Here is a 10,699-nt window from a genome sequence, read left to right as displayed (position 1 = left end):
CACGCCACTGAGTGTCTATCTTGAAGCCTGCTAATCACGACACTCTACTGTCTACCTTAAAATATACTTACGCACGCCACTGTAATGAGGGTAAATTCCGGTCGCCGAGCAGATAGAATTTCGTCCAATGACCCCAAGCTTCCCATCCTTAACGCTCGCGCGCGACGGGAAGGCCGGCCGCAGTGAGTGTCTGAGCGCGACAGTAATATAATTACGCGCGAGCGATAAGGATGGGTAGCTTGGGGTCATTGGACGAAATTCTATCTGCTCGGCGACCGGACTTTATACGAAAATATACATAAGTACGTATCCTAATTCCTAACGAACTATACTCACGCCCGTGGCCCACGTGCGTCTTGTAGAAGGTGACCAGCACGCGGTCCATGGTCTCGGTGACGATCATGTGCGCGGGACACGCCTTGCCCGTCTTGTAGATCTGCCGTTCCGGCGCCGGACGCTTCCCTTTACCCTATAGAGAGACGGGGTGAAGTGTTATTTTTATATAGGGTGGAGTTTTGTAATGCCACTTGGAGGGAAAGTACTCAATACTCAATCTTTTCTCTCTTAAAATCTCTCTCTCTGCCTCTCTTTTTTCTCTCTTAAATATATTTTTTTATATCTCGCTTTATCCCTTCTCTCTCTTCTTCATTCTCTCACTCTCTCCTCTTCTGTGTGGGTATGTCGTATTAGTTTAAAAAAATAGTAGTGGTAAATCGTTAATGTCTATGTACTCACTAACTAAATCTATATATATAAAAGAAAGTCGTGTTAGTTACACCACTTATAACTCAAGAACGGCTGAACCGATTTAGCTGAAAATTGTCAGGGAGGTAGTTTAGAGCCAGGAGAAGGACATAGGATACTTTTTATCCCATTCGAAATTAAAAAAAAAGTCTGCTTATTTATTGCCATTAAGGCGGAACAAAGTTCGCCGGGTCAGCTAGTTATAAATAAGAGTGGGTACTTTAATCCAATTTCCCCAGTATTGCACTCAACAAAATTTATTTTCCCCATTTGCCATGAGATTCTGGTACACCTATAGTGCTAGTTTTGTTTGGATGTAATGGGAACGGATGCCTTCTATTGTCTGCTTGCTGGCTGTTGTCTTTCTGAAGCGGTACTAGTTCTAGTGTGGTGATGATGATGATGATGATCACCTTGTACACATCGATGCCGAACTGATTGCACATGAAGTGCCCTACGCCTACCGTCTGCGTGGTCGTGGTCTGGTGATGATGATGATGATGAAGTGAAGATGACCACCTGATATTCTTATAATAGCGGATGCCCCTTAGCTTAGTCTGTTATTAGCCCTGGTCTTTAGGAGGTACTCGTTCTAGTATGGACGATGATGATGATGATGATCATCGGTACACATCCCAAGTAACATTTTACTCCATTTAAGAGTTCACATTTAGTTCCAATGTGTACTTAAAGCATTAGTACAGTTCACTCGTGATGTATAAGCTGTATTATTGCAATTAATTACACCTATACCTGTCTAAGGGACTTATAGGAGTGTAGACTAGTGTAGAGTTATACTTTTATACGATTGTTGGTGTTATAATACTCTAACAACTGTCCTTTAGTCAGCCATCTGACTAAGAGCATTATAGGAGGGTAGAGATACGGCAACCGCTGTTTAACGGCCTACTTGTACGATGTTATAGAGCTAGCATTTTAATAGAACACACGTGGTCATTTATAAAGCCAAAGGCTGTTATGTTTACTTGTTTTAGACTGTTATACAGCTAGTAGCTGTAGTAGGACTTGTTTGTGATAATTAAAATAACCTTTTTTTACTATCTGTACAAAAGTGTTTCAATGGTTCGCATGTACACTATGTAGGCTGTTAAAAGGACTATATGTGTTGTCCATTAACATCAATAGCAGTTTATTTGTCCACAAGTACTACTCTTATTTGCTTTAAGCTGAACACGAATGTGAATGTGATATTCTATTACACATTTCCCCAAGCCTGTTTTTAGTTGTTCATGGTGGTTCTGTACATGATGCAGAGGAAAATATTATGCCTGAACCTGAAATTTCCCTTCAAAATATACCAGATATCAGAGTGTGATGATTGCAGTTCTTGTGATAGTGAATACCATTTTGATTTGGACAATTATTTAACCTTTCGCAAAAAAAAAAAAGAACATGGGCTATTGAAAATCGTATTCCTCATTCCGCTTTGAATAAATTGTCAAGCATAATAAACGAATTTAAACCGGGAACACTACCGTCTGATGCTTTAGGTATTCATACTTGACTATTAGTACCTGGGCTAGGCGATTTACGGACATTAATAATTTTTATTGCGGATCTCTAAAATTTCAGTATTTGAAAGAATTAAAGATACACAATTGACCTGAACTAGGTACATCTTAAAGCTGTACATAAGTTCACATTAGAATAAATTTATAGACATTAGCGCTGTAGTGGTACAAATGTGGAACTTCATATAGATAACAGCATTCTAACAGAACACATGTGAACCTAATATACGCTCACCGCATTAAATTGGAGTTATAACAGTTCACATAGCCGTATTTCATTTCCACCATTTTGTTCTACATAACCTAAAATATTTACCAAATAAATCTCCAAAATTAATGCAGATTTATCACAAAATTCGCAGATAGAGCGATTGAGTTTTGGTTTCATGTTATAATTAATTACCGTAATATAATTATAATGCCAATCCAATATCAAAAACTGAAAATTGTAGATTTCCTCTCAGCCAGTTTTAAATATTTTAAAATGAATATCGCGTTTTTACAGAGGCGCGTAAATATTTTAGCTGTAAATATGTATACATTTCATGATAAAGTTGCATTCCCAATGGCATTAACATTATTAAGTATTTAAAACCCGTGTTATTATTTGCATAAATGATTATCCGCCCGAGTTGTTTCCCTCTTGGCACTCACGTACAAATACCAAACTAATATTAAAATGTGGAAATAATTTAAGACACACGTGAACTTTAGGTAGCATTGGAGTACTTTTGTCGGACTTTATAACTTTGAAAGCTGTGCATTTAGCCACTTGTTACTCTTTATTGTCCTCACGTACGTTGTATGGTTCACACTGCGTCCCATATAGTGCCGTAAGTCAGCCTTAAGTACGATGTTACTACTTAAACTGCTATTATAATGCTATTATACTGCTAATGTACAGCCATAGTGAACTTAAAGCTGTCTAATTTGTGCCCAAACTGGTTATATAAAAGCATTATAGCTAGCTATACAGCTCGTATACAGCTGACATACACAGCTTGTGGAGTACATGTGAACGACTATTGAACTCTTAAATGGAGTAAAATGTTACTTGGGATAGACTCCTGGCTGGCTGCAAATGTAATGGGAGCAAACTCCCTCTATAGTTTGCTTGCTGGCCGTAGTTTTTCCTAGTGCTAGTGTGATGAATGTAGGTTTAGTGTGGTGATGATGATAATGATGATCACTTAGGCCCAGAACAGACGGTGAAACGCAACTGCAACAAAACTGCAACTTTCTGATGTTTCTGATGAATGAAACTGAAACTGAAAGTTTCAAACTGGTTGCGTCATGTGTGGTCTCTCAACGGACGCTATGGCAGAAACTTAGATGCAACTCAAAAGTAACTAGCAGTTGCAGTTTCGTTGCAGTTGCGTTTCACCGTCTGTTCTGGGCCTTAGTATACATAGATTTTGGACTGGCTGCACAGCGAGCGGACTCCTTCTAGTTTGCTTGCTGCCGTGGTCTACGATGATGATGAATGATAATGATGATGATGATGATGATGATCACCTGGTACACATAGACGCCGGACTGGCTGCACATGTAATGGGAACGGACTCCCTCTATAGTTTGCTTGCTGGCCGTTGTCTTTCTGAAGCGGTACTTGGTCTCTTCTTGAATAGCGCTCTTGAATAGCATGAAATCTGAAAAAGATAGAATTAGCTGGTTGGGGGAGTGATGATGACCTAGTTCTTAACATGTAGCTTTAGAAAAAAGTTTTTGAAGATGCACTACTTACGACTAATGTACGACGTCATTTATCTTGGTATCTATAATAACTGTTTGAAAAGTTCTCTAAGCGTTCTGATCGATGGAATTTTAGTCCATTAATGCCCGTTTTCACCATCAATCCCTAATTTTTAAGCGACCCCTATAGTAACACATAACAGGGATTTCGTTTTCAATGGGGTCAGTCACTTAAAAATTAGGGATAGGAATTGATGGTGAAAATGGGCATAAGTGCGCTATCTTTAAAAACTGTTAAAAAAATATACGTGCTAAATGTGTATGGAAGTCGTATTTGCGAAGAATATAACTTCCAAACTTTTGACAAATATCTTGACATGTCGGACTCGTGTACTAAGGGTTCCGTTATTTCTATATGTCTAGTATCTTTCTAAAATTATGTTTTGCGAGCAAATCGGCAAAATCACGTTTGTTGTTCTTTAGACAGTTCATGAGACTATACAGCCTGATGACAGGCAGAAGGACGGTGGAGTCTTAGGCTGGGTTGCACCATCTTACTTTGACTTTAACAAACGTCAGAAATCTGTCAAACTCCGTATAAAACACACCGGTTATTGTTATAATTACTTTTAAAGCTAAGTGGTGCTACTCAGCCTTAGTAGGTTTTTTTACCCGTAACCTTAAAAATATGTCCAAAACTCACCGTCCATAGAGTAGAATTCCAACTCTTCCACTTGCTCGAACACTCGATGCGCGTGTAACAAATGCGCGCTGAAGTGAGAGCCGTAGCTCACCCGCTCATCGCATAGCGGACAGATGAACGCCTTGCGCTTCTCTACCTGATGGACAGACGACCGTGTGAAAATATAGCTAATACAGCTGGACGTAACGCTAACCTGAGTCTAGAAAAAAAATAATGACACACTAGTAGAAAGGTGTCATACAGGGTGTCTTTTTAAGTATGGATCAAACAAAAAAGGATTGATTCTACTACTCAAATGCAACAACTTTCCTACAGAAACGATATCGAAATTAAAAAAAAATTACGTCCAGGAATTTTTCATCACTTAGCTATAGTGATAAAAATTCCTTCCCTTGAGAAAAATTGTTGCTTATTTTATGATGCTTTTTATTTGATCCATACTTACTTAAAAAGACACCCTATATTTTTTTAGGATAGCATTAGTAGGATAGTAGGACTAAAGTCGCTGACATAGCCCGACGGATCAGCAAGCTGAAGTTGCAGTGGGCAGGGCACATACTTAGTACGCAGAACTGACGGCCGATGGGGCAGCAAGGTTCTGGAATGGAGGCCACGTACCGGAAAACGCAGCGTGGGACGTCCACCCACAAGGTGGACCGACGACCTGATAAAGGTAGCAGGAAGGCGCTGGATGCAGGCCGCTACCAACCGTGGGATGTGGAAGTCATTGGGGGAGGCCTATGTTCAGCAGTGGACGTCCTGTGGCTGAAATGATGATGATGATGATGATTAGTAGGATAGGATACAATAACAAACCTCAAATCCATGCGCCTTCCACAAATGCTTGTTCAGAATCTGCTTCTGGCTGAAGTCTCTGTTGCAGAGGTGGCACTTCTTGCGTTCGCGCGTCGTCAGCTTGGGGGTTTGGTCGTTGCACAGTTTCACTGTGGATGGGATGGGATAGTGACACACAAGCGACGCGACTGCTATGCGACTGTGATGTGGTTGTGACGCGATTGTGATGCGACGGTGACGCAATTGCGACGCAACTGTGACACAACTGCGAAACGACTGCAACGTGATCGCGGCGTGATTGTAACAGTAAGCAATAAATAAGAACATTTTTATGAGGCAATTATTATCTCTCTAAAATTTAGAGTCTAAATTGACTGGTTAGATTTTATTAACATGTAAAAATTACAGCATATTTAAAACAAACTACATGTTTGCCTCTGCATGGAAATGTCACGTTCATATCGCGTCACGTTCACGTCGATTGTGTGCCACAGGCTTTAAGGTAAGGTTGTTCAGGGAGTTGATTAAACATTCATAGCTCACTTTTATCAACCCGTAAAGGGTAAATCGTATCACCTTTCGCCGCGCGAGTCGTTTACGTTTAAGGTGCAATATGCGTTGCATTGCAGTACAAAGTTTCATACAAAAAATACTGACCGCCTCGAGTTGACGGTTACGATCCGTTCCCGGATTGATAAGTGTGCTTCGTCCTTTACATAACGTTACGTTTAAATCGATACTTACGTCCATGCTTCATCCGTAGATGCGTGAAGCAAGCCTTCTTGCTATTATAGATGTTATCGCAAAAGTGGCACGGGTACTTCCTACCCTCGATTTCAGACTTGATTCCGTGACACCTGGAAGTATTAGGTATTCATAATCATCAGGTCATTTAGTCTCCAATGCAGGAGCACGACGAGGATAGAAGAGATAGCGAGGACAGAATAGAGAGAGCGAGGAGAGATTAAAGCGAGATCCAAGAGAGAAACAAGAATGAGATAGACATAATGGGTCTTATTACAAAAAGTTGGACTCTGTTTGAGCACTGGCAGAGTAAATACAAATGAGTAGGTCATCTTCATAGAAACGCCCGATCGCGGTTTGTATGGGAGCGCGCCAATACGTATGCAGCGCGCACGCACACACTGACAAAATTTTGCGTTGATTAGCGGGGTGTTGCGCCGCATACGTATTGCCGCGCTCACATACAAACCGCGCTCGGTGCGTTTCTATGAAGATGACCTACTCATTTGTATTTACTCTGGCTCTGGTTTAAATTGACACTTAGTATGGAAATGTAATTTTAAGCCAGTGATCGTCCCGGGTTTAACTTTTTTGTAATAAGGGGGAATGACAGCGAGAAGAAGAGAGTTCCTCACCTATCGGCATGATGATGGCAACGGTCCAAGAAATAATGAAGAGAGATTTGAGAGAGATAATTTCTTACCTGTCAGCATGGTCCAAGAAAGATTTGAGAGAGAGAGAGCAAAGAGAGGAGAGAGCTAGGAGAGGACAGTGAGGAGAGAAGAGAGCGCACAAGGAGAGAAGAGAGATAGAACAAAGAGAGAAACCAGAATGAGTAGACATAATGGAGCGAGAAAAAGAGAGCACCTTACCTGTCAGCATGGTCCAAGATTAGCGAAGAGAGATTTGAGAAAGGGAGAGAGAGCGATTAAAGAAAGTAAAAGAAAGAAAGAAAAAGAAAGAAAGAAAGAAAAAAAAATTTGGTCCAAAACAATTATTACAATTTTACAGTTTAGAGGAGAGAGCGAAGAAAGGACCACGAGAAGAGGAGAGAGAGAGAGAGGAGAGAGTGAAGAGAAGACCGGGAGGAGATAAAAGAGAGCCAGGAGAGAATTGAGAGGGCGCGAGGCTCAAAAAATTAGAGGTGAGAGGGTGAGGATAAAAAAGAGAGCCAGGGGAAAATAGAGAGAGGAGTGCGTTGTCAAAAAGAGCGAGCAAGCGAGCAATTATAGAAGAGAGAGCGAGAAGAAAATAAATAGCGAGAATTAAATAAAGAGAGAGAGAGAGGATAGGAGAGAAGAGGTCTAGGAGAGAAGAAAATAGAGAGAGCGGAGAAAGAAAAGCGAGAGAGCTAAGAGAGAAGAGAGTGACCGCGAGGAGAGAACAGAGAAAGCGAGGAGAGAGAGAGTTTCTCACCTGTCAGCGTGGTCAGCCGGACGTGTCATCAGTACACCACACAGCGTGCACTCTCTTAGCTTCATACCGGTCCTGGGTTCGATTTCGTGCACGCTTCTTATGTGCTCCCCCACCATTTCTGCTGTGGGTAGTTGCAACTCGCAGTATATGCAGATTGTATCGTCTAGCGATTGGATCGCATGTTCATCGTCTATGTCATCTGTGAATGGGTAGTTAGTATCTCAGAATATTAAATTATTTCGTACACAAGATTCGTTTCGTCTTCAAGATTTCGTTTCTTCGCAAACGTATTTTAAAATATGTCTAAAGTCCGGTCGCCGAGCAGATAGAATTTCGTCCATTGACCCCAAGCTACCCATCCTTATCGCTCGCGTGTAATTAAATTGCTGTCGCGACCGTGCGACGGGCGCCAGTGAGTGTGCGAGCGCGACAGCAATATAATTACGCGCGAGCGATAAGGATGGGTAGCTTGGGGTCATTGGACGAAATTCTATCTGCTCGGCGACCGGACTTTAATCAATATCGTCAACAATATGGTGCAATTTTTTTTTTTGTATTTAAACTTACCATACATGTCATCATCATCGTCATTGTCCGTTTTAGACTTGCCCGCACCTTTGTCGTCAGGATTGGAGCCGTCTGCTTCTTCGAGTATCGTCTCATCCAAGTATTCCTCGTCTAATGTAAAACAATTTAGGTTTAAAAATTGCAGTTTCGTGTAAAGCCTGGTCCGTGAGCACGTAGAATTTTGTCCAATGACCCCAAGCTACCCATCCTTATCGCTCGTGCGTAATTATATTGCTGTCGCGACTGTGCGACGGGCGCCTGCAATGAGTGTGCGAGGGTGACAGCAACATGATTACGCGCGAGCGATAAGGATGGGTAGCTTGGGGTCATTGGACAAAATTCTACGTGCTCACGGACCAGGCTTCAGCATTTTTATTTTGTACGCATCCAGGTATTATTATAAAGACATCTGAGTATACTTTTAAGTTAATGTTTTTCTCTTTAAATTTTTAATAAAAAGTAAAAAGAATCACGGCAGAAAGCTGTGATCATATTTAAAAAAACGTATTTATTTGAACAATACCTTTGATACTTTGGAAAACTGCCATATTTTTGGTAGTTTGTTCCTTGAATGCGGCTGCTTTCTCCAAATTCTCGACGCATACGGCGCAAATGTATTTTATATCGTTGGTAACCTGAAATAAATGCTTCAGTAATATTATGCCAAAACTTGATTGATGTTGGTTTGAGTTTAGGAAATAATGAATTGCTAACTTCGCTAAATTACTAAATAGTTTCGAAGTTAAATTGACGCTAACTACTTTGCGTTTATTATTTTCTTTTTGATAAAATCTGATGACAAGAACCTTGATATCAAAGCAGGTTTCAAACATTTTCGCGTAAGTTTCCTCGTTCTCCGCGTACGCAGCAAACAGGTCGCATAAATCGTTGGTGCTCATGCAACTGATGCAACCTACAAAGTCCTCCTCGTCCATTTTTTATTTTTATTTATTCTTTTCAAAGAAAAGAGGACATTTTCCGAAACTTTTGCATTTTTTCTCCCGCCATTGACAAATGAAGATCGATCTACTACGGCGATAGTGCTGTTATAATCGAGTATATTATTCTTTAATATTTTTTATTTAACGCTAACGAAAAACTATAGAATTTGAGTACCAGTACCAAAATTCTTAAAAGACGTTGGATTAAATTATCTTCGTGATTAAATAAAAACTTTTATAAAATAATTAAAGATAACGATTAGCGGGAGGAACGGGAACCAACTATGCGAGCGCCATCTACAATACGCTTATTATTCGATTATAGACTACAAACACTGATACAACACTACAATTAAAAAAAAACTTTGTTTTGACAGCTTGACGCTGCTTTTCTGTCATGTCGTTCTCGTTTGAAATGTAAATAAATAAATAGTTCGCAAGCGATAAACTTGCCTTGCCTTGGGCGTTTTAATTTTATACACAACGCGATTGGAAAGTGGCGAGACGAGTGTGTAATGTTTGTGAGCGGACGGTGACCCCGAAATAATACGTGTTCAAAAGTGCTTACTCTAATTTCTAGATGACCTGAAATTGTATAGAACTTGGTAGCAAAACTTTATTAATTTGTGCTAAAACAATGAAATTCAAGATCGACAGAGGGCTTCTGCCCATCAAGGCCCACTTCTTCTTCTTTTTCGCAGGTAAGATGTTAATTTAAATACCCATACACTATTTTTAACAACTTTAAAATTCATCATCATTATCAATTTAATTTCTTAGTAGCTACATATTTAATTAGTTTCATATTAAGTATTTAATTTAATTTCATTAACGAGTTATTTAGGTTTTATTTGATCGAACAAAATACCTACTATTTAATTAAGACTAATTGACTAACTTTTACATAATAAAGTTTACTGTTTATTTAATAAGTAGTTTAACAATTAGATAATTTATACACAATCTCATTTGACGATAAATTAATCCGCCAATATGATTAAAAAAATGTTTCTAAATTCAAAGAAACTGATGATTTAATTATTGAGTAACTCTTTGAATTCAATTAATTGCTATATACTGAACAATTAAAACCACATTCCTTGTTGAGTGTGAGACAATTGCTATCTATAAGTCTATTCACACCACTCCAACTCCTGTGTAGCCAGGATCTACAGCTTGACTGCCAATAACCCAACCAGTGAAGGTCAGGTCCCGGGGGAAAACTTAACTGTTATTGGACCTGCTCCAAAATTAATCAAACAATGTGTTTTTGATTAATTTTGAGGAGTTTAACTTTGTCATATAGTGTGCATTGCACATGCAACTTGTGCATGATTTATTCACCAAGTACTATAAAAAATACCAAAGAGAGACCACAGTTCTTAGATTGGGTGCTTGGAACATGTTTTTATGTGCCTTTACTAAGGCCCGGTTTTTTGATTCGTAGTTAAAATAACCAATAGTCAAATTTGACAGATGTCAAATGACAAGTGGTTAATTATCAGAAAAAAATGTTTTTCGAACAATGGTTACCTTGACTTTTAGTACATTTTTTAACTATTAGT

The 10,699-nt window shown here is 39.5% G+C and overlaps 1 protein-coding gene across 1 annotated transcript; it reads right to left on the bottom strand.

Annotated features, from left to right (window-relative positions):
- Window positions 1-260: 260 nt before the first annotated feature.
- Window positions 261-9,191, bottom strand: LOC135085933 (zinc finger Y-chromosomal protein 1-like). The gene is made up of 10 exons (XM_063980717.1): window positions 9,000-9,191; window positions 8,717-8,828; window positions 8,194-8,304; window positions 7,627-7,825; window positions 6,211-6,323; window positions 5,488-5,615; window positions 4,672-4,807; window positions 3,792-3,925; window positions 337-469; window positions 261-280 (listed from the first exon to the last, which is right to left on the bottom strand). The coding sequence occupies exons 1-10, from the start codon at window positions 9,126-9,128 to the stop codon at window positions 261-263; spliced, it is 1,215 nt and encodes a 404-aa protein (XP_063836787.1). The 5' UTR covers window positions 9,129-9,191.
- Window positions 9,192-10,699: the final 1,508 nt, after the last annotated feature.

This window comes from Ostrinia nubilalis, chromosome 30 (assembly GCF_963855985.1).
Source record: "Ostrinia nubilalis chromosome 30, ilOstNubi1.1, whole genome shotgun sequence".
Taxonomy (NCBI): Eukaryota; Metazoa; Arthropoda; class Insecta; order Lepidoptera; family Crambidae; genus Ostrinia; species Ostrinia nubilalis.
Note: the sequence above shows the minus strand (reverse complement) of the source record. Positions and strands in the feature narration are given on the sequence as shown.

Excerpts from the sequence above, each read along its gene's own strand:
- LOC135085933 (XM_063980717.1), bottom strand. The coding sequence starts at position 9,128 with ATGGACGAGGAGGACTTTGTAGGTTGCATCAGTTGCATGAGCACCAAC. Across the intron at positions 7,826-8,193 it reads CGATGATGATGACATGTATG|ATGACATAGACGATGAACAT; the intron begins GTAAGTTTAAAT and ends ACCCATTCACAG. Across the intron at positions 6,324-7,626 it reads CCGGCTGACCACGCTGACAG|GTGTCACGGAATCAAGTCTG; the intron begins GTGAGAAACTCT and ends TAATACTTCCAG.